The sequence below is a fragment of the Thalassophryne amazonica genome, chromosome 5 (assembly GCF_902500255.1).
Source record: "Thalassophryne amazonica chromosome 5, fThaAma1.1, whole genome shotgun sequence".
NCBI lineage: Eukaryota > Metazoa > Chordata > Actinopteri > Batrachoidiformes > Batrachoididae > Thalassophryne > Thalassophryne amazonica.
Genome location: NC_047107.1, coordinates 8,205,325 through 8,230,338, shown reverse-complemented (window position 1 = coordinate 8,230,338; position 25,014 = coordinate 8,205,325). Strand labels below are relative to the sequence as shown.

The 25,014-nt window shown below is 43.0% G+C and overlaps 1 protein-coding gene across 1 annotated transcript in view; it reads right to left on the bottom strand.

Moving 5' to 3' along the window:
• Positions 1–1,934: 1,934 nt before the first annotated feature.
• The window catches only part of ccdc92 (coiled-coil domain containing 92), a 146,484-nt gene continuing 123,404 nt past the window's right edge, over positions 1,935–25,014 (bottom strand). Inside the window, exon 4 of the mRNA XM_034169703.1 lies at positions 1,935–3,236. Coding sequence (XP_034025594.1) covers positions 2,428–3,236 — 809 coding nt within the window. The 3' untranslated portion in view covers positions 1,935–2,427. The remainder of the gene's footprint in view (positions 3,237–25,014) is intronic.

The following is a 25,014-nucleotide window of genomic DNA, read 5'->3' as shown; positions in this document are numbered from 1 at the left end:
GCACTGTTGCGTCACAGCAAGAAGGTGGTGGGGTTGCTCTTGCCTGGTCCTTCCTGTGTGGAGTTTTCATGTTCTCCCAGTGTTTGCGTGGGTTCCCTCCGGGTGCTCCCACTTCCAAAGGTATGCAGGGTGACCTGGTGACTCTAAATTGGCCGTAGGTGTGTGAATGTGGCCCTGCGACAGACCGGGAGCCCGTCCAGGGTGAACCCTGCCTCACACCCTATGACTGCTGGGTTATGCTCCAGCCACCCCACCTCCCCCGCCCCCCAAATGAATGAATGAATGTTTTGCATTGGCCATTTGTAGTTGCATGTGGGCATGTACAGCACGGGACATGCGGCAAATCAACACGTGCACAACTGAAAATCGTGTGATTTGGAAAGGTGATTTTTCTTGTACAACCCCCAGTCCAATGAAGTTGGGACATTGTGTAAAATGGAAATAAAAACAGAATACAATGATTTTCAAATCTTCTTCAACCTATATTCAACTGAATACACCACAAAGACAAGATATTTAATGTTCAAACTGATAAACTTTGTTTTTGTGCAAATATTTGCTCATTTTGAAATAGATGCCTGCAACACATTTCGAAAAAGCTGGGACAGTGGTATGTTTACCACTGTGTTACATCACCTTTCCTTCTAACAACACTCAATAAGCATTTGGGAACTGAGGACACTAATTGTTGAAGCTTTGTAGGTGGAATTCTTTTCCATTCTTGCTTGATGTACGACTTTAGTTGTTCAACAGTCCGGGGTCTCCGTTGTCATATTTTGCACTTCATAATGCGCCACACATTTTCAGTGGGTGACAGGTCTGGACTGCAGGCAGGCCAGTCTAGTACCTGCACTATGTAACACGTGCAGAATGTGGCTTGGCATTGTCTTGCTGAAATAAGCAGGGACGTCCCTGAAAAAGACGTTGCTTGGATGGCAGCATGTGTTGCTCCAAAACCTGGATGTACCTTTCAGCATTGATGGTGCCATCACAGATGTGTAAGTTGTCCATGCCATGGGCACTAACACACCCCCATACCATCACAGACGCTGGCTCTTGAACTTTGTGTTGGTAACAATCTGGATGGTCTTTTTCCTCTTTTGGCCAGAGGACACGACGTCCATGATTTCCAAAAACAATTTGAAATGTGGACTCATCAGACCACAGCACACTTTTCCACTTTGCGTCTGTCCATTTCAAATGAGCTCGGGCCTAGAGAAGGCGGCAGCGTTTCTGGATGTTGCTGATGTATGGCTTTCACTTTGCATGGCAGTGTTTTAACTTGCACCTGTAGATGTAGATGTAGCACTGTCAGATAACTGTGTTAACTGACAGTGGTTTTCTGAAGTGTTCCTGAGCCCACGCGGTAAGATCCTCTACACAATGATGTTGTTTTTTAATGCAGTGCTGCCTGAGGGATCAAAGGTCACGGGCATTCAGTGTTGGTTTTCAGCCTTGCCGCTTACATGTAGAAAGTTCTCCAGATTATCTGAATCTTCTGATTATATTATGGACTGTAGATGATGGAATCCCTAAATTCCTTGCAACTGAACATTGAGAAACACTGTTCTTAAACTGTTGGGCTATTTTTTTCACAGTTGTGCACAAAGTGGTGATCCTCACCCCATGTTTGCTTGTGAATGGCTGAACCTTTTGGGGATGCTCCTTTTATACCCAATCATGACACTCACCTGTTTCTAAACAGGTGTCCTTTGAGCATTTATCAACTTTCCCAGTATTTTGCTGCCACAGTCCCAACTTTTTTGAAACATGTTGCAGCCATCCATTTCAAAATGAGCAAATACTTGCACAAAAACAATAACATTGATCAGTTTGAACATTAAATATCTTGTCTTTGTGGTGTATTCAACTGAATATAGGTTGAAGAGGATTTGCAAATCGTATTCTGTTTATATTTACATTTCACACAACATCCCGACTTCATTGGAATTGGGGTTGTAGGTGTCTGTATGAATAGTTTCATAAGGTTTATATATACTTTTTCTTGATGCTAATTTTGGCTTTTGTTTGTACTTTAGTATCATTTCTGCACAATGTTTTATAAATGAGGCCCCACATCCTCAAAGCAACTGAATTCCAGACATTATTCCATTGTTTTAATTTTGTGGAAGTCTTACATTCTAAACCTGTGCGGGGGAACCTGCTGGGAACCGCACCATAACCGTGAGACCCTGATGTACTGAACCACGAGGGGGTTGCACTGTCTCATGCCTAATAAACAGGAGGCGTGCACATATCACCAACTTGTTTTGAGACGTAAATACTGTCATGTTAAAGCCGAAAGTCTGAACTTGATTAGTTGCTTTTAATTCCAACACACTGCGGCAGACAGCTCGAAGGAGAATAACGTTGCTGATGTCCAGATATTTATGGACCCGACTGTACGTGTGCCTTTCCACTGCACTGTTAAACTGTCCTATCAGCTCCTGAGCGCCTCCGCACAACTTTCTCCTCATTGACCTGATCCACTGCCAGAGTTTCCACGTCTGCTTGGGGCAGACTTGGTGGGGCGGTTCCATGGGCGATGCGGTGGGCCACTCCCACATGAGCCCTGCACTGAGGATTCCGGGCAGGGCTGTGATGAGGGCTGGCTGAAGCACCTACCGGCGGGAGGGAGGAGCGGTCTGAGACAATAGGGGGGATGACTGGCAGCCGGTCCCGTAGTAACAGCGGTTCTGGAGACTCTCTCCCCGCTTGCAGGAACGGTGTCGGATCTGGCATGGCGTCCACCATCTCACGCAGAATCAGCCGCCTACCATCTGGGCCAAGCCGGTAAACCTCCGTCAGCTCTGGGTGAAGAGGCTGAGAGAGGCTCTTCTTCATGCGCCGGCGCGGGGTTTCTGGCTGCTTCTCCTTGGTCGGAGGAGGCGTGGGCTTATATGAGGCGATGGGGCTCACGCTGGGGGTGGCCTCAGAGGGGGTGCCGGCTAACAACTTCTTTTTGGTGGCGTGAAGCTGCGAGGTGAGGTAAGCGATGGTGCTCGCTCTTTGCTCCAGCTCCCCGGACAAAACTGCCAATTTGTGGCTCTTCATCTTCAGCTCCTCCAGGTACTTCTTCTCCCTTTCCTTGATGGTGTTCTCCAGGACTGAGATCATGGCATTCTTCTGCTCCAGGTCCCTCAACAGCTCTGTGTTCTCTTCCTCCTTCTTCTTTAGCTGAGCTTCCAGCTCCTCACAGCGCCTCTGTAGCTCCCTGCAGCGGACCTCCCCACTGTCTGCAAACAACGCAGTAAAGTTAAAGTCACAATGAAACAGAAGTGAAAGAACATACAGATCACTGCAGTGTCTTTTATTTATTTATTTTTAATTTTCTGTATCACTCACTAACTTTTTCTGATTTGGAGTTGGACAATAAAACAGGCTATCATCATAACTTGAGTGAATTGGTGAAATAGATGTTTAACCATCAAATATGTGCATTTGACTTCACAAATGCTTTTAAGCTTGTGTATTATGAACATATCTCAATATTCTGACAAAGGAAGAAACACAGGTCAGTGTTGGTCCATAAAATAATGACAATGACCGTGATGTTCTGTACAGTTGAGCTGACACCGTGATGCCTGTTTTTGAGGAGGCAATAGTTGTGACAAACAAGGCAACTGACTACAAGTGTATCTAAATCATGGCATCTATGTGCACGTGTGTGCACGTACCTACACGAAACACCATGTAAAGGTTTCAACGAGCAATAATAAAAATAGTCTTCTTGGCCCCATTTACTTGACCATAATAATCAGATAACTGTTAGTAATCAGATAAGTGCAATAATCTGGTCTCTCGTGTTCACATGCACTACAGTAATCCCATAATTAGAAAACCCAGGTTTACATGATTTCAGTTTAGTAGTTGGATTTCTTTGGAAGTGTAGAAAGAAGAAAGGGCAGCTCTTGAAAAAAAAAAAAAGCTAGCTAGCTCTCTCTCTCGCTCAGTGAGGAGGTTCATGGAGTTGATGTCCTCACACCCTAAATATGACGGTCATGCTTTTAGGAAACTCCGCTCAATTTTAATATACTCACTCACTCATCTTCAACTGCTTATCCGGGATCTGGTCACGGGGGCAACAGCTCCAGCAGGGGACCCCAGACTTCCCTTTCCTGGGCCACACTGACCACCTCTGACTGGGGGATCCCGAGGTGTTCCCAGGCCAGTGTGGAGACATAATCTCTCCACCTAGTCCTGGGTCTTCCCTGGGCTCTCCTCCCAGATGGACATGCCTGGAACACCCCTACAGGAAGGCGCCCAGGGGGCATCCTTACCAGATGCCCCTAACAACCTCAGCTGACTCTTTTCGACGTGAAGGAGCAGCGGCTCTACTCTGAGCTCCACACGGATGGCTGAACTTCTCCCCCTATCTCTAAAGGAGACACTAGCCATGCTCCTGAGGAAGTCCATTTCGGCCGCTTGTACCCACGATCTAGTTCTTTCGGTCATAACCATAGGTGAGAGTAGGAAAGAAGACTGACCAGTAGATCGACAGCTTCACCTTTTGGCTCAGCTCCCTTTTCATCACAACATTACAGTAGAGCAAATGCAATACCATCCCTGCTGTGCCAATTCTCCGGCCAATCTCACGCTCCATTGTCCCCTCACTCGTGAACAAGACCCCGAGGTACCTGAACTCCTTCACTTGGGGCAAGACCGCATTCCCTACCAGGAGTAGGCAATTCACCTGAGTCAACACCTGTGGCAATCCTGTTGAGAACCATGGCCTCAGATTTAGAGGTGCTGATCCTCATCCTATCCTCTTCACACTCAGCTGTGAACCGATCCAGTCAGTGCTGGAGGTCACCGGCCGATGAAGCCAACAGGACCACATCATCTGCAAAAAACAGAGATGAGACCCTGAGCCCACCAAACCGGAAACCCCCCTCCCCCTGACTATGCCTCGATATCCTGTCCATGAATATCGCAAACAGGATTGGTGACAAGGCGCAGCCCTGGCAGAGGCCAACCCCCACCGGAAATGAGTCTGACTTACTGCCAAGCACCCGAACACGGGTCTTGCTTTGTGACTACAGAGATTGGATGGCTCTGAGAAGGGATCCCCTCACTCCATACTTCCACAGCACCTCTCACAGTATCTCCAGGGGTACCCGATCATAAGCCTTCTCCAAGTCCATCAACCGAACCCTCCTTTCCAGCACCTTGGAGTAGGAGGCTGAGTAGTGTGATGCCCCTGTAATTGGCACACAGTCTCTGGTTCCCCTTTTTTTAAATATGGGGACCACCACCATGACCAGTAAAAGATCAAGGACCATGACGTCGCAGTTTGTCCATTACAAACACCATGTTCGAGCACAAGGGTGTCCATAAGTGCACGTGGCATCAGGACACCCTGAGCCGGAGGTCGATGATCGACTTTGTAGTCGTATCATCTGACCTTCGGCCATGTGTCTCGGACACTCGAGTGAAGAGAGGGGCAGAGCTGTCGACTGATCACCACCTGGTGGTGAGTTGGATCCGCTGGGAGGGTAGGAAGCCGGTCAGACCTGGCAGGCCCAAACGTATCGTGAGGGTCTGCTGGGAACGACTGGTGGAATCCTCTGTCAGCGAGGTCTTCAACTCCCACCTCCGGGAGACCTTCTCCCAGATCCCGGGGGAGGTTGGAGACGTGGAGTCTCTGCTGTTTGCGGACAATGTGGTACTGTTGGGTTCGTCAAATCAGGACCTTCAGCGTGCAGTGGGGCGGTTTGCAGCCGAGTGTGAAGCGTCCGGGATGAAAATCAGCACCTCCAAATCCGAGGCCATGGTTCTCGACCGGAAAAAGGTGCTTTGCCCTCTTCAGGTCGGTGGAGTGTCCTTGCCTCAAGTGGAGGAGTTTAAGTATCTCGGGGTCTTGTTCACGAGTGAGGGACGGATGGAGTGTGAGATCGATAGACGGATCGGTGCAGCATCTGCAGTGATGCGGTCGCTGTATCGGACCATCGTGATGAAGAGAGAGCTGAGTAGGGGGGCAGAGCTCTCGATTTACCGATCGATCTACATTCCGATCCTCACCTATGGTTATGAGATTTGGCTCATGGCAATGAGATCGCGAGTACAAGCGGCCGAGATGAGTTTCCTCCGCAGGGTGGCTGGGCGCTCCCTTAGAGATAGGGTGAGGAGCTCGGTCACTCGGGAGGAGCTCGGAGTCGAGCCACTGCTCCTCCACGTCGAAAGGAGTCAGTTGAGGTGGCTCAGGCATCTTTTCCGGATGCCCCCTGGACGCCTTGCTGGAGAGGTGTTCCGGGCACGTCCCACTGGGAGGAGGCCCCGGGGAAGACCCAGGACACGCTGGAGGGACTACATCTCTCGGCTGGCTTGGGAACGCCTTGGGGTTCCCCTGGAGGAGCTGGGGGAGGTGTGTGTGGATCGGGAGGTCTGGGCGGCTTTGCTTGAGCTGCTGCCCCTGCGACCCGACTCCAGATAAAGCGGAAGAAAATGGATGGATGGATGTGACCACCACCCCAGACTGCCACTCCTTAGGCACTGTCCCAGACCTCAACACAATGTTGAAGAGACGTCTCATCCAAGACAGTCCCTCCACACCCAGAGCCTTCAGTGACTTCCAGTGGATTGTTTGCTGTTGTAACGCTTTTCCGAACTTTACAATGTTGTATATGTTTCTTTTCTTTCTGTTTAGCACTCTTCTAGTTAAGTGTATCTATTCTGAATCTTATTTAACTACAGTCCTGTTGTGAATTGCTAGCGGTTAGCATTCGCTAGTGGTTAGTTTTCGCGAGCTAGGTTGACTCCCCCTTCCGCCGTTACTTTTATAGCAGTTTTTTTTGTATGTATGTAAGAAGTATGTTTATTACTTCTGTTAGTTTTTCAGTGTAACTGCTGTGAATTTAAGTCATTATTTTACTCCTGTGTAAATCTTAGGAGTGACTAGCATTTTCACTAGCAGTTAGCTTGCGTTAGCTAGTTCGACCCATCCCCCGTTTAATACTTCTGTTAATTCTTTAGTGTAACGGTTGTGAATTTTAGCTTAGTTCTTTACTCTTGTGTTAATCTTAGGAGTGGTTTACTCATAGGAACTTTTTTTTTTAACTGTTCCCGCAAGTCGAATACTTCTGCTACTTTTTCAGTGCAACTCCTGTGAATTTTAATTCATTTATGTCTGTGTGAATCCTGTGTGAGCCTTAGGAGTGGTTAGCTTATTCATTATTGGTTAGCTCGTGCTTGCTTGACTATACTCTTGAATTTCCTACTGCACAAAGTACACTACTTTACACCTTCCGTAAATCCTGCGTGATGTTGGAAGATAGGGTGGGTCTCTTAGAGAGCCGTGTCCATAAGTTAGAACAGCTTCTTAGTTCAGTGGAGTTAGATGTTATGGGCACTCCGGATGAGGTTAGCGTTGGACCGGCTAGCGCGCCCATTAGCATGAGCCTAGAAATGCCGGCTGTGGAGGATGGCTTTCGGACTGTGGCTAGGCAGAGGAAGCCCCGTAGGGCTTGGTGCCCGGTTGTGGTACCCCGATCACACTCACCACTGCGAACTGTGAATTGGTTCTCCCCCTTGGATTTGCCTGATGTGAATTCTCTGAGCCCACAAGGGATGTCCACTCCTGTCTCCAGGCCAAAACGCCGGACTTTAGTGATAGGGGATTCTATCACCTGCAAAGTCAGGTTTCAGACGCCAGATGACGTTAAATGTATTCCTGGGGCCAGAGCTCCTGGCACTGCATGCCATCTTAGGGTGCTGGCGCTGCAGAAGGGAAGACCGACTAAGGAACATGACATGAGATATAGTCATACAGTTATTCACATCGGCACCAATGATGTCAGGATGAAGCACTCAGAGGTCACAAAAATGGACATAGAGAGGACCTGTGACCTTGCCAGAAAGATGTTTTGGCATCAATTAATAGTCTGTGGTCCCCAGAAGACATTAGGTTAAAAATATCCCAGCATGCTGTAACTCAGCCACTACACCCTACTATTGAGGTGGGCGCCATTACTGAGGTATTACAGAGATTTACAGAATTTGAGAGTATCTGTCTAGGCGTGCTGACGAAACTCGTAACATCAACAAAAAGCACAACCTGTTTATTTGATCCTATACCAACAAAACTCAGTCACATAAAATCCTTAGAAGATTGCCTTGCATCAGTGAGAAGTTGGATGTCTAGAAACTTCCTACTTTTAAACTCTGATAAGACTGAAATGATGGTTCTTGGTCCAGTGAGACATCGGCATCAATTTGACCAGTTAACGCTCAGCCTCTGCTCATGTGTTATACATCACACTGACAAAATGAGGAACCTTGGGGTAATTTTTGATCCTACATTGTTCTTTGACCTCCACATTAGAAATATTATGAAGACTGCTTTCTTCCACCTGCGAAATATAGCGAAGATTCATCCCATCCTGTCTATGGCTGATGATGAGACCCTGATTCATCCGTTTATCTCTTCGAGACTGGACCAGCATTAGGGCTCTCCAACTGGTTCAAAATGCTGCAGCCAGACGTTTGACACGAAGCAGAAAGTTTGACCACATTACACCCATTTTGGCATCTCTTCACTGGTTTCCTGTCCCACTGAGATCAGATTTTAAGGTTCTGCTACTACTACTACTACTGCTCCTACTTAGCTGACCTAATTAAACCTTACACACTGGCCCGGGCTTTGCGTTCTCAGGGTGCAGGACTACTTTGTGTCCCTAGGGTGAATAAGAAGTCACAGAGCTTTCTCTTATCGTGTCCCTGTTCTGTGGAATGATCTCCCTGCATCAATAAAACAGTCAGATTCTGTGGAGACTTTCAAGTCCAGACTTAAGACGCACTTATTTTCCCTTTCGTATGGCTAGTGTACTGGCATAATATAGTTCTACGCTTTTTACTCTTTTAATTCATTTTATTAAGAAACAGAGCGTGCCGCGGCCTCAACTTTATCTAAATTCTGGGTCTTTTAGTGAAGCTCAGGGCAAGTGGCCGGCGATCACCTTAGTATTTCCTGTTTTTCTTGTTTAATGTTGGCAAATTATACTGTATTTCTTGTCTTTCTGATGCCTGGTTCTGTTTTTCTCTCTGTTTAAGGTGCAGCTCCATCCAGAGATGGGTGTGGTATTTGTGCTGGAGACCCTCCTGTTCTGTGCACCTGTTCTGTGCATTTCCTGAATATTAATTTTGTGAATTGTTCTGTAATTTGTGTCTGTAGCATGGCCCAAGCAGAGGGTCACCTCTTTGAGTTTGGTCTGCTTGAGGTTTCTTCCTCAGAGGGAGTTTTTCCTTACCACTGCTGCTCTGGGGGCTGGTAAGGTTAGACCTTGCTTGTGTGAAGTGCCTTGAGGCAACTCTGTTGTGATTTAGCGCTATATAAATGAAAAAAAACTGAAAAAAAATTCAGCATTTCTGGACAGATCTCATCAACCCCCAGGGCCTTGCTACTGCAGAGTTGTTTGACTACCTCAGTGACTTCCACCAGGGAAATTGATAATGATCCTCCATTAGCTTGGTTCCCCATTTTCCCCTCCTGAGGTGCCTCACGGTCCACCAAAAGCACCTTGGTGCTGACCGAAAGTCCTTCTCCATGGTTGCACCAAACCCCTCCCACACCCGCTGCTATTTTAATACATTTGGCTATAAACCACATAGATCACTAAGAAATTTGCCTTTTAGAACAGTGAAACAACACCCAGGGCTGTTTCAAAGACACTTGGTCGTCCTGTCAAATTCTTTTGGACACACAACGAATTCTCTGAACTTTGTGATCTGATGAAGGATGTTATGAGGCCCGAAGAGACAGCAGTCCATCCTGCTGTACATCTGGAAATGTGACAACTGATTTTACACTAGGGCTGCAGCTATCGATTATTTTAGTATTCTACTGATTATTTGACTAATCGGATAAAAAGTACTTTTGCGTTTTTAAACATCAACAGTCCAGGGCTCTCCCTAATCAATGGCACAATGTCACTGTGTCATCATGGAGATTGTCAAATTTAGTGTATTCCTTTCTGATTTCTTAGGTAATTATTTATTTTTTCACGTCTTTACAAGTTTTGGATCTTTCCTGGTGTCAGGAGCTCAGCCAAAGTCTTGGCATTTTGCTGAAATGGCAATGGGATGTAGCTTTTTGTTTTCCCCAACTTGTAAAATTTAACCATTTTAAGTTTTGTTTTTTTAAGGTTGGTGGACTGGGTCCCTATGAGAATTTTTTCTTTTTATCCCTTTTTCTCTGCGATTCAGCCAATGCATTACAGCTGGAGATTGAACATGCAAGCCTCGCATGTTATTAGTATTATTTATTTATAATACTTTAATTGATATTTATTTATTTATTAGTATTATTTTATTTGAGTTACCGTGTTTGTGAAGTGTTGCCTAAAAAAAGCGAAAATTAAAAAGCAAAACAGTCTGAGTCTGAGCTAGACACAGAAAAAAGAGTGGACATCTTTCAGATGTGAGGGGAGTGCTGAGAGCCCCTCACACAGCGGCCGAAACTGCGTTTTTTTTCTTCAACAGATAAACACACTGCTTTGCTTTAAATGCACAGTAAGCTATTTCAGATGATCGGCGTGGACCATCTTTCTTTTAAAAGGCTTTATTTCACTCTGTGTCTTGCATTGGAAAGCTGTAGCTTTTGTGCTAATTTGATTAGCTGTTACACGGCTTAAGTGCATGCACCCTGCTCAGCGTGCTGCTCTCACTGGACTGACATATCTGCTGTTTTGGCATTGTGGGATAGCTCGCACCCATAGATTGAGCTCGCCGGACTACTTTCGCCACCCTCCTCTGCGTGCCGCTCTCGTTTTCTGTGACAACACACAGAATGTGTCTCTTCCCAGATAGATCTTTCAGTGCAGCTTCTTGTTCTGAGTTTCACATGAAGTTAACACCCAAGTGTTTCATTGCCAACTGTAAATGGTGATCAAAACATTACAGTTATATCTTTCTGAACTCTTGAGTATCACAAAAGTTGAAGTTGCTCATAAACTTAAGTTTCTTAAATACTTACGTCCACTCTTAAAACTTCAGTTATCTTTATAATTTGATTAGTGGTACATTTTAGAATTAATTTAGATGAGATATACTCATTATCTCACAGGAATATATCACAATTATCTGGGAACTACTTTTTGCGCAGGAATTCATCAAGCACGTCAGCTGCGTACTAACAAAGAATACCCAGAAACTGGAGAGTTGTTTGGCTATAACAAGAGCGTCCACTTTTAGCTTGCCATAAGATAAGCTAGTGGCGCTCGTGAGTGTGAAGTGCATGCTGTAGTCTTCTTCTGTTTGTTTTTCTGGGGACGTTACAGCGCCACACACAGGCCTGGCATATGTCCTGCAACGTTAAATGAAGCTTTGAGGCACAGAATTTGCCTTGAACATTTTTTGCAATTAAATTTTTCGAGTTACTCGACTCATCGTTTCAGCTCTATTTTACACATTTACAGATGTAAAACAAAAAATAAATCTGACGAATGTTTACATGTACAGAAGAAATTGGTGTATTGGTGAGAAATCCAGGTGTGTTAATCCAGTTTCTCAATCAGTCAGTGGTGGGCAGAGCGAAAGCCTGTTTCAGACCGGGCTTGCATAGAGTTGCATATGTTACGTATCAAATACGCAGGAAAATCTGTGTCAGTTGTGCGCAGCAAGGGGGAGAAGCTTGGCTCGTACAGACTGCCTGGACACACAGATGGAGTTGATACATTGGAAGAAGTCAGAATACATTATTTCCAGGAGTTAATGGACTTTATTACTGTTTTTTCTTATCTGATTTTTCTTCTAGTTCATCATTTTTCCTGTGCTGCGCTGCAGGTATGCGCTCTGATGTGTGTTCTAAATGAAATGGTAAATGGACTGCATTTATATAGTGCTTTTCCATCTCCACCAGATGCTCAAAGCGCTTTACAATAATGCCTCACATTCACCCCAATGTCAGGGTGCTGCCATACAAGGCGCTTACTACACACCGGGAACAACTCCAGTGTGAGTGGGAGTGTTCTAGTTTATTTTCCTTCTTGTGCACCGCTGCAGGTGTGCGCTCTGATTTCTCTTCTGGTTTATCGTTTTTCCTGTGCTGCGCTGCAGTTGTGCGCTCTGATGTGAGTTCTAAATGAAATGGTAAATGGACTGCATTTATTTATTTATTTTTGAACACTTTATTCATAAGGGCAACTCCATATTCAATTACAACATAAAATTAATACAACAAATCGAACAGAGCGACTCAGCAAATTCTAGGACGGTATTCCATCTCATTGAAAGTAAAAGTGGTATATCCTAAAATATATTTTACTTTATCTACAACTGGTATAAAAGGAAAACACACAATTCTGGTGAGGAATCCTGAGCAAGTATAATTATGCCCAACCAAAGTAAATAATGACAGGGGTCCATCTATCCAAAAACAAATCCATATTCAAATGAAGCTTTGCCGTAATTTTTTCCATTAGATATACGTTTTTTTAATCCGTCACACCATTGAGGGAGAGTGGGAGGTAGTGCTTTTAACCAAGATCTCGTTATCATTTTCTTTGCTACCAATAAACAAATGTGGAGCAATTGAGCTTCCCTTTTTGTCAAACCACCCCTTGGGGTCAAGTCCTATAATGTAATATTTTGGATCCAGCGGCAAATTAAAATTTAGGATGGCTCGGATCTCTGCCTGGATCCCTAGCCAATATGGTTTCAAGGCGGGGCAGTCCCAAAAAATATGCAAATAATCCCCAATTTGTTTGCAATCCCTCCAACACATTAGTTTTACTATTATCATTATTAAAAGTATTTGATGGTGTCCTAAAAAAATCTTAACTTAATTTTCCAATTGAACTCCTTCCAAATCGGACTGCTAGTAATTTTATGGCTTCTTTCACACATCTCTTCCCATTCTTCATCCTCAATAACTGTGTTTGCCTCTAACTCCCACTTCCCCTTCACTTCCAGTGAGTTATCAGACAGTTGAGAATGTAAATATTTATACATGTTCGATATTATTTTAACTTTACTTTTTTCTTCAATCACCTTAATTAATATTTGTTCAATTGCTGTAGGCAGTTGTTTCAAAGCGTGGACTGCATTTATATAGCGCTTTTCCATGTGCATCAGACGCTCAAAGTGCTAATGCCTCACATTCACCGATGTGAGGGTGCTGCCATACAAGGCGCTCACTACACACCGGGAGCAACTCCAGTGTGAGTGGGAGTGTTCTAGTTTGTTTTCCTTCTTGTGCGCCGCTGCAGGCGTACACTCTGATTTCTCTTCTAGTTTATCTTCCTTCTTGTGCGCCGCTACAGGTCCCTTACCAAAAAATAGTACTGATAAGTATATAAAAAGTAAACTAGAAGTATACTTGAAACATACTTGCATATACTACTTTTTGGTAAGGGGTGTGCGCTCTGATTTCTCTTCTAGTTTATCTTTCTTCTTGTGGGGCGCTGCAGGTGTGCGCTTTGATTTCTCTTCCAGTTTATCTTTCTTGTGTGGCGCTGCAGGTGTGCGCTCCGATTTCTCTTCCAGTTTATCTTCCTTCTTGTGCGCCGCTGCAGGTGTGCGCGCTGATGTGTGTTCCAATTTATCAATCTTTCTATGATAGCGGAGCTGCAGCTGGTGGTCCCGCGTCCTATCCGTCCATGAGTGGACATGGAGATATCCTCCATGAGGAGGTATACTGGATGTGGACATGTTTTTTCTCTGGAAATCGATCTGTGGTCAGGAGTTAATGGACTTTATTTAACACAATCATGAGAGAACCTGAGGAGATGAGAGTGCAGAGGAGCTGCAGCCAGGCTGTAATGAGCATTTTTTAAAGTGTTCACATGTGCTCTTTGAGCGGTATAGTTTTACTGCATTGTGTTACGTTATAAAAAGTTCAACAATAATTTATAACTCGACAACAATGGATCACAGCAGGGATCATAAACTGGTGTTGAGTAGCGTGGTATTGTGTAGTTGTGACATCCAGTCATGTTAAGTAACATAACGTTGCCTCAACTTGTGTGAAAACTACTTCCTTTCTGCATCCAGTGCTCTACGCCAAAAATCTGCACAAAAAATTAAACATGTTTGTTTAATTTTTTGCATCTGTTTCGTGCCCCTCAGCGTATTGTGGCATCAGGCTGGATAAACTCAGCGTTGTCATGACACCACTCTATGTTGGCCCGGTGTGAAAGGGGCTTAACCAAAAAGTTTGTTTTGATAACCGCTAATCCGCTAACTGAAAAGCTAACTTCTATAATGCTAAATATGATAAAGTTACAGCTAACCGCTAATGTTTAGTACAGTGTTGGCTACTGATGAGCCCATTTCGAGTTTAAGCACTGCAGGGACCTTTGTATAAACACAAAGGTAATCACAAACCTAAACACACACACACACACACACACACACACACACACACACACACACACACACACACACACACACACACACACACACACACACACACACACACACACACACACACACACACACACACACACACACACACACACACAAAAAACCCCTAAACACTGTCATCATCTTTATCAAAAGAAGACACAGTTTATATTATACATTGTGGCAAGCTGTGTGGAAGAACAAGCCAAAGCTTTTGTCTTTATGCACCCTGCCAGCTGCTGCAAAGAACTGTGGTTGTCTAGTTTTCGGGGTTTTTATTATTAGGGCCCGAGTAGGCAACGTCCTACGAGGACCCTATTGTAATTGCGCTGTTTATTATTATTATTATTATTATTATTATTATTCTCTCTTGAAATTTTGGCCTCTTCCCATGCTCAAAAACTCACCAAACTTTCCAAAGTCGTCCGGCCGGATCCCAAATTCGATATTTTGGGGGCGTCGCACATGGTCGCAGAAAAATCGCAAAATAGCGCCCCCTAGAAATTTTCAAAAACCCCTCCGCATTGGGCTTTTTTCGTCGTAGCCTCACCAAATTCGGTACACATATTTACCATGCCAGGACGCATGAAAAAGTCTCTTACTGTCATGGTTAAATATCGACAGGAAGTCGGCCATTTTGATTTTAAGTTTCGATTTTGAGCCAATTTTTGCCATTTTTGGCCATTTCCACTACTTACATTTGAACGAACTCGTCCTAGGGATTTTATCCGATCGTCTTCAAATTTGGTCAAAATCATCACAACACAATGGTGATCAAACGTTATCAAAAGATTCTAATTATGTCAAAAGGCGTGGCTGCTAGGGGTCGTCAAACTTTGGCGAGCTTTTCAGAGCACGCCATTTCACTTCGAAAGGCTGTCACGCCCACATACTTCATCGTAGATCCTTCAAACTTGCTGAACATGATGACGGCTCCGCCCTGAACGTCTACATATCTTAAGTTCCCACCTGCGCCATAGCGCCCCCCGGTGGTGGTGGGAAATGTCCTATTTTTACTTTAAGAGGTCCTGATGTCACATACTTAACCCAATCAACTTCATTCCACTTCTGAAACATGCAGAACAAATTGGTGAACGTAGGCGATGAACGCCGTGAAGTTACGAGTAACGGCGTCCGTGTGGCGGCGTGCCGAATATTGCCCATTCGCCATGAAATTACGTTCTTCATTTTGACGGCTTTAATTTTGTCACATCATCATGGAAATTGATACACAGGTCGAGCATGACAACCTCTTACAATTCATAGGGGCGTTGCCCATGGGCGGGGCAAAATGCCTCAATAGCGCCCCCTTGAAACTTTCAAAAAACCCTCCACATAGGGGGTTTTTTGGAGTAGGGAGATGAAAATTGGTACACGTGTGACTTTCATAGATGTACAAAAAAGTCTCTTGCACCATGAGTCTACTCCAAACAGGAAGTCAGCCATTTTGAATTTTCTTCTCATTTTGGCGTGATTTCCACATGTTGTATTTGAACGAACTCCTCCCAGGGATTTTGTCCAATGCACTTCAAATTTCTTTGACAGCATCCAAAGATGATACTGAACAAAAGTTATCGAGAGCTTTTCTCTATGTTGAAGGGTGTGGCCGCTATGGTGCTGCCATTTTGACCCTTTGCCATAGAACATCAAGTCATGATAACTCCTTCATGCTTTGCCTGATTGACTTGAAACTTCACATGTATGATGACGGTTGGCCCCTGAACACACCCAGCCCCTCTGTTTGTACACTGAGCACCCCCTAGTGGATGAACAATCAACATGTCATAACTCCTTGATACATTGTGTGATTTGTTTAAAATTTTAACTGTGTGATGAGTGGTTACCCCTGCATGCACATGCCCACATGTGGTCACAAGGGCACCCACTGGCCTGGGTAGGCGGTCGCTCGGAACGAGGGCCCGTATATGACTGCTTGCAGTCCTAGTTATTATTATTATTGTTACTGTAGTACATGTTGGTTTAGCGGTGTTAGTAGAGAAGCTTGAATCTTCGACTGGATTGGGTTGCTTGAAGTGAGGATGTCTCGCTTCAAATCTACAAGAGTCAAGACAGAGTCAGACTACCACAGCAAGAATTTTAGCTGAGGAAGCTTCTGCGATTTGAAGTGAAACGTCCTCGTGTCACGCCACCTAGTCCAGTCGAAGATTCAAGCTTCTCTACTATGGAAACCACCTGGACAACTGAGAGCCTTCACAGAAACTTTAGCAGTGTTGTTAATGTTATAGATTTGTTGTGTTTTTGTAGTTCAGGTAGTGTAGTCTGTTTTGTGAAGAGTTCTGTTGTGACCATGAGTGAAAAGTGCCTTGTGTTTGATGTCTTCCGCCACCTTCTGTGCTGTTGTGTGTGAAAAGTAAATGACACTTCTTTGCCTTGATACGCTGAGCTTCATAGGCTGCAGCTCTCTTCATGACTGCTCCTCGCCAAGCTGTTTGGTTCTGAGCCAACAACTTCCAGAATGTTTGATCGATGCTGAGGTCCTTCAAGGAATCTGAAAGTCTCCTTGATTCATTTTTTCTGGCCACCTTTGGAGCGAGCACAAGTCTGCAGTTCTCCAAAGAAGATTTGCTTGTGAAGGTGCTCGTTCGGAAATCTGGTGAGATGATCAGTTCAGCCGAGTGCTGACATGTGGATCATTTTAAAGACGCTACACATCTGCTCGCTCAAGGATCTCTGTATCAGGGAACTTGTCCTGCCATTTCACCTTGAGTAGCTTCTGAAGGCTGTTGAGGTGAAAGCAGTTTAGTTTCTTTGCCTGCCTCTGGTACAGTCCAGGTCTCAATTGCATACAGCAGCGTGGTGAGGACGATGGCTCTCTAGACTTTCAGTTTGGATGAGAGGCTCATTCCCTTGTGTTCCCACACCAACACGTGCAGGCAGCCAAAGGCCATAGTAATCCTTGCATCTGTCTCATCATTGATGTGCACACTGTGAGTCAAGGTACGCAAGTTTGTCCACAGCTGCCAGCCTGTCTTCATCCACTGTCACAGTGGGTTCTTGGTAGACTTTCTTTGGAGCAGACTGATACATCACTGTGGTCTTCTTGCTGCTAAAAGTTATTGCAAGCAGTGGACAAAAAGTCCATGGAGTGCTGCAAGTCTTCAGGGCTACCACCATTGAGGGCACAGTCATCAGCAACCTGAAGTGTCAAAGCTTGTGAATGTGGACCTTGGGCTTAGCCTGGAGTAGATGCAAATTGCCTGTTCCTGGGTCAGAGTTCTGGAGGGCATCTGTCAGCAGTGTTGGGGACAGCACGCTCATCATGGAACAGAAGGACCATCTGGATGAAATACTCTGAGCATCCAAACTTGCCCGTTGTCTTCCAGAGACCCTCCCAAATGACCGTGTTGAATACCTTTATGAGATCTACAAATGTTAGGTACAGGTTGACAGTGTGTGTTTGGCACTTCTGCTGCAACTTCCTTACTATACAAAGGACTGACCTGCCTCTGTGGTTGTCATAAGCCTGGCAATTTCATTTCCTCTTGTAGAGGTGTATGATGAGGCATCTTTGAAATCTTGTGGGATGGCCCTGTCCACATAGCCTGAAACAGCTGTGTCATCTTGTCACACAGCTGTGGCCTGAAATGCTTGTAGACTTCTGAAGGTATACATCTCACACAACATGCATTGGATTGTGCTGTGGAAGGCAGAAAAGCAGCTTTCTTTGCAGGAGACTTGTCCTTGATGTAAGCTCCATGCAGTCTATGTTTCATTCCGGCAGTTTGATCATTTCTTCATCCAACAACCAACCCTGGTGTTTGCTTGGTGGGACCCATGGTCTCGTTGGCTGTTGTGTAAACAGTGTCATACAAGGACTTCCAGCTGTCCTTGACATCCTCTGTGATCTGGATGTGTTCTGTGCAGGTCTCAAAGGGTGCAGGTTTTCTTTACAACCACCCACTCCACCAGGTGATATCACCGATTAAGTGAATCCATCTGCTCAAAGTGATCAGTAAAATCACCTGGTGACTTGGCCCCCAGGAGCCCACCAGGAGCCCCCCAGGAGCCAGGGGTCTGGGGCTCAAGGGGCCCCAGAAGCCAAATACATTTTGTATCTAATGATACATTTTCAGCATCTCCTGGAACAAAATATCTCAAAAGAAGTGCATATTTAAATGACCCTATATTCAACCTTTCATTTGAACTGTCAATGATCATGTTGAAATAACAGAATATGACGTGGAAGTAGGACCTGGAATGATTTTTCTTTTAATTATAAATTAAATTATGCATTAACTCAGAACAGGTAAACTCCCATGAAATTCATGAAGACTGAAAAGACTGTTATAGCATTTCAAAAACCACAGCTAATATTTGGAAAATTATGGTAAAATATCAATAACATACCTTATAGTAAAAAAGTCACTCATATTCTTGTGTGAATTCCTGAAAATCCATTAAAAGCCACAATGTCTTTTTTTTCCAGTGAAAGAAGAAGTCTACCTTGATAAAAAGTCACTTATGGGTGATTCTTTAACTACAGGCACTATTGGCCTTGTAAATGTAATTTCCACCACACCATTGCCTTACAATATAAAGCGCCTTGGGGCAACTGTTTGTTGTGATTTGGCGCTATATACATGTGCTCTGATGTCACTGTCTCCATAGAAACTACCCAAACAATCTTTCATACAAACTGTTTAAAGGGACATTACAGTGTTGAGGTGGAAATTACGGCAATAGTGTGGGACAACTACATTTTGTTTAAAAAAATCACAACAGTTGTATGACATTGAATACCCCAATGATGTTTTGATTATTTTATTCAGAGATATTTTAAAACATTAGAAAAAACGTTTTTTTTACCATTCATTTTTATCACTGAAGATCAAAAGTCTGGGTGTGGGACAAGCACAAAATGGCAATATTTGCATATAATGATGCTGAAAAAAGGTGAAAAAGTCATCATAGACTACTAGAACAAATTTCTTAACACACTTACATTGTAAAGATAACTACAAAAGTGTGAAATTTCCCTTTTTCTGTTTTTCATACAATATGATCAAAGGACATAATAAGTGCCCGTAGTCTTAAGAATCACCCTTATATTCCTCTGTGAAATCCTGTTTGAACAGCACAACGTCTATTTTTCAGTGAGAGAAAAATTCATACCACGCTTAATGTCCCGATGACAAGATGCAGGACGCTTTCCCAGTTTCTTTTATCTTATGAATGTGTTAATGAAGATATTCATCGCTGACTTTAAATTCAACTGACTGACAACTTCATATAAAGCGACTTCCAAGTGAGGGATCATAAACAAGGTTCATTTCAGTCTGGACTGCCTTGTGAGTAGGAATGGCAGTGCCAGCTCCGCTGGCTGGAGGAGCGCAGCGGGCTAGAACCACACATGGGTGCAGACCCAGTAGTCATTGTGTAGGCCAACATTAGTGACTTGAAATTGGGGCAGGCAGCAATAGGCAGCCAGTGGATTTCAATCAGGAGCGCAGCAACCTGCCCTTATGGGCTGATCAGAAACCAGGATAATCTGTAAGGGCTTCATAGTGCAAGCCAGGAGGCTCGTCAGAAAACTCTAACGGGAGTGGAGAGATAAATGTGTTAGTTGTTTTGTTTCCAACAGGACCCATACCTGCCCTGGTTTTCATATGAAATGTGTATGAGTGGGTGGATGTGATGCATGAAGCAGGCTGTGCATTAATGCTGTGATCCATAATCTGATTTCCTGCTCTTCAGTCTCTGAGGCGCGCCATATGAACACAAGAGTGCCTTTAACCAGCACTGCCCAGATCCAGGTCGATTACAGGAGCATGGCTGCCATGTTCAATAACTGAAAACGAAATAAAACCAGGGCAATCACTGTCTTTAGGCTTTTTTCCCAGATTATAATCAAACTAAGAAGATGGACTGGAAACTCGACGAAGAAGTAGAACAGACTACGTCAACCCCATATCACTTCTAAGGCCCATTAGTTTTGGAAATAACCTTCATATGCTTTTGAATAAGGAGCGGAAATAACCTTCATACGCTTTTGAATAAGGAGCGGAAATAACCTTCATACGCTCTTGAATATGTAGAGGAAATAACCTTCATACGCTCTTGAATAAGGAGAGGAAATAACCTTCATACGCTTTTGAATATGTAGAGGAAATAAGCTTCATACGCTCTTGAATATGTAGAGGAAATAAGCTTCATACGCTCTTGAATATGTAGAGGAAATAAGCTTCATACACTCTTGAATATGTAGAGGAAATAAGCTTCATACACTCTTGAATATGTAGAAGAAATAAGCTTCATACGCTCTTGAATATGTAGAGGAAATAAGCTTCATACGCTCTTGAATATGTAGAAGAAATAAGCTTCATACGCTCTTGAATATTTAGAGGAAATAAGCTTCATACGCTCTTGAATATGTAGAGGAAATAAGCTTCATTCGCTCTTGAATATGTAGAGGAAATAAGCTTCATTCGCTCTTGAATATGTAGAGGAAATAAGCTTCATTCGCTCTTGAATATGTAGAGGAAATAAGCTTCATTCGCTCTTGAATATGTAGAGGAAATAAGCTTCATACACTCTTGAATATGTAGAAGAAATAACCTTCATACACTCTTGAATATGTAGAGGAAATAACCTTCATACGCTCTTGAATATGTAGAGGAAATAAGCTTCATACACTCTTGAATATGTAGAAGAAATAAGCTTCATACACTCTTGAATATGTAGAGGAAATAACCTTCATACGCTCTTGAATATGTAGAGGAAATAAGCTTCATACACTCTTGAATATGTAGAAGAAATAACCTTCATACACTCTTGAATATGTAGAGGAAATAAGCTTCATACACTCTTGAATATGTAGAAGAAATAAGCTTCATACGCTCTTGAATATTTAGAGGAAATAAGCTTCATACGCTCTTGAATATGTAGAGGAAATAAGCTTCATTCGCTCTTGAATATGTAGAGGAAATAAGCTTCATACACTCTTGAATATGTAGAAGAAATAACCTTCATACACTCTTGAATATGTAGAGGAAATAACCTTCATACGCTCTTGAATATGTAGAGGAAATAAGCTTCATACACTCTTGAATATGTAGAAGAAATAAGCTTCATACACTCTTGAATATGTAGAGGAAATAACCTTCATACGCTCTTGAATATGTAGAGGAAATAAGCTTCATACACTCTTGAATATGTAGAAGAAATAACCTTCATACACTCTTGAATATGTAGAGGAAATAAGCTTCATACACTCTTGAATATGTAGAAGAAATAAGCTTCATACGCTCTTGAATATTTAGAGGAAATAAGCTTCATACGCTCTTGAATATGTAGAGGAAATAAGCTTCATTCGCTCTTGAATATGTAGAGGAAATAAGCTTCATACACTCTTGAATATGTAGAAGAAATAACCTTCATACACTCTTGAATATGTAGAGGAAATAACCTTCATACGCTCTTGAATATGTAGAGGAAATAACCTTCATACACTCTTGAAAATATAGATGAAATAACCTTCATATAATCTTGAATAGAAGAGGAAATAGCCTTCATACGCTCTTTAACAGGGATAGGAAATAACTAGGGCTGCAGTTAAATATTTTTTGGAATCAAGCATTCTGTCGATTATTTTATCGATCAATTGAGTAATCGGATGAAGACCAGGTGGTCTGTGAAATCTTCAGTATGCGGACAGGGACATTTTTTTTTTTCTTACTGCGCATTTCATTCGCACTTTTTACTGCTGTGATTTATTCAGTGTTTAGTGTATATTTATACGTCATACAGAGAGAGTGCAGCTCAAACCCAAATTCCTTGTTTTCTGTGGATACATGGTAAATAACAAAGTCTTTGGGGGAAAAAAAAAACAAACAAAAAAAAAAAAACCAGCTGCAGACTGCAACGTTTCCACAACAGCTGCACTAATAAACTTACTCTACAGCCTGTTGATAAAAACTCTTTTTTTTTGGAATAGTTAAACATGATTCATTTAAAGTTTGCATCCTTTCACTTCATCTGCAGAGGGGAAGCGCAGCAAGTGGAGCAAACCGTGCTTTTAAAAAATAGAAACACACTGCTTCAATTTAAATGCATAATAAGTCTGTTTCAGATTAACAGCTTGGACCCTTTCTCTTAGAAGGCTTTATTTTACTCAGCGTGTGGCTTTGTAAGCTTGTAGCGTCACACGCCACACTGATTAGCGCTTACATTAGTTATGGGCATGGGCATGTTCTACAGTCTTCTTCTCAGTTTTTGTGGGAGTGTTACAGCACCACCTACAGGCCTAGTGTATGTGCTACAGCTTTAAACAAAGCTTTGAGGCAAAGAATGTTTTGTAATCAAATTATTTGAATTAGACGATTAATTGTTTCAGCCCTAGAAATAACCTTCATATGCTCTTGACTAAAGAGAGGAAATAATCGTCATACACTCTTGAATATGTAGAGGAAATAAGCTTCATACACTCTTGAATATGTAGATGAAATAACCTTCATACGCTCTTGAATATGTAGATGAAATAACCTTCATACACTCTTGAATATGTAGAGGAAATAAGCTTCATACAATCTTGAATATGTAGATGAAATAACCTTCATACACTCTTGAAAATGTAGATGAAATAACCTTCATATGATCTTGAATAGAAGAGGAAATAACCTTCGTACGCTCTTTAACAGGGAGAGGAAATAACTAGGGCTGCAGCTATCAAATATTTTTTGGAATCGAGCATTCTGTTGATTATTTTATCGATCAATTGAGTAATCGGATGAAGACCAGGTGGTCTGTGAAATCTTCATTATGCGGACAGGGACATTTTTTTTTTCTCTTATTGCGCATTTCATTTGCACTTTTTACTGCTGTGATTTATTCAGTGTTTAATCAATCAATCAATCAATCATGTGAGCAAGCACTTGGCTACAGTGGGAAGGAAAAACTCCCTTTTAACAGGAAGAAACCTCCAGCAGAACCAGGCTCAGGGAGGGGCAGTCTTCTGCTGGGACTGGTTGGGGCTGAGGGAGAGAACCAGGAAAAAGACATGCTGTGGAGGGGAGCAGAGATCGATCACTAATGATTAAATGCAGAGTGGTGCATATAGAGCAAAAAGAGAAAGAAACACTCAGTGCATCATGGGAACCCCCCAGCAGTCTACGTCTATAGCAGCATAACTAAGGGATGGTTCAGGGTCACCTGATCCAGCCCTAACTATAAGCTTTAGCAAAAAGGAAAGTTTTAAGCCTAATCTTAAAAGTAGAGAGGGTGTCTGTCTCCCTGATCTGAATTGGGAGCTGGTTCCACAGGAGAGGAGCCTGAAAGCTGAAGGCTCTGCCTCCCATTCTACTCTTACAAACCCTAGGAACTACAAGTAAGCCTGCAGTCTGAGAGCGAAGCGCTCTATTGGGGTGATATGGTACTACGAGGTCCCTAAGATAAGATGGGACCTGATTATTCAAAACCTTATAAGTAAGAAGAAGAATTTTAAATTCTATTCTAGAATTAACAGGAAGCCAATGAAGAGAGGCCAATATGGGTGAGATATGCTCTCTCCTTCTAGTCCCCGTCAGTACTCTAGCTGCAGCATTTTGAATTAACTGAAGGCTTTTTAGGGAACTTTTAGGACAACCTGATAATAATGAATTACAATAGTCCAGCCTAGAGGAAATAAATGCATGAATTAGTTTTTCAGCATCACTCTGAGACAAGACCTTTCTGATTTTAGAGATATTGCGTAAATGCAAAAAAGCAGTCCTACATATTTGTTTAATATGCGCTTTGAATGACATATCCTGATCAAAAATGACTCCAAGATTTCTCACAGTATTACTAGAGGTCAGGGTAATGCCATCCAGAGTAAGGATCTGGTTAGACACCATGTTTCTAAGATTTGTGGGGCCAAGTACAATAACTTCAGTTTTATCTGAGTTTAAAAGCAGGAAATTAGAGGTCATCCATGTCTTTATGTCTGTAAGACAATCCTGCAGTTTAGCTAATTGGTGTGTGTCCTCTGGCTTCATGGATAGATAAAGCTGGGTATCATCTGCGTAACAATGAAAATTTAAGCAATACCGTCTAATAATACTGCCTAAGGGAAGCATGTATAAAGTGAATAAAATTGGTCCTAGCACAGAACCTTGTGGAACTCCATAATTAACTTTAGTCTGTGAAGAAGATTCCCCATTTACATGAACAAATTGTAATCTATTAGACAAATATGATTCAAACCACCGCAGCGCAGTGCCTTTAATACCTATGGCATGCTCTAATCTCTGTAATAAAATTTTATGGTCAACAGTATCAAAAGCAGCACTGAGGTCTAACAGAACAAGCACAGAGATGAGTCCACTGTCCGAGGCCATAAGAAGATCATTTGTAACCTTCACTAATGCTGTTTCTGTACTATGATGAATTCTAAAACCTGACTGAAACTCTTCAAATAGACCATTCCTCTGCAGATGATCAGTTAGCTGTTTTACAACTACCCTCTCAAGAATTTTTGAGAGAAAAGGAAGGTTGGAGATTGGCCTATAATTAGCTAAGATAGCTGGGTCAAGTGATGGCTTTTTAAGTAATGGTTTAATTACTGCCACCTTAAAAGCCTGTGGTACATAGCCAACTAACAAAGATAGATTGATCATATTTAAGATCAAAGCATTAAATAATGGTAGGGCTTCCTTGAGCAGCCTGGTAGGAATGGGGTCT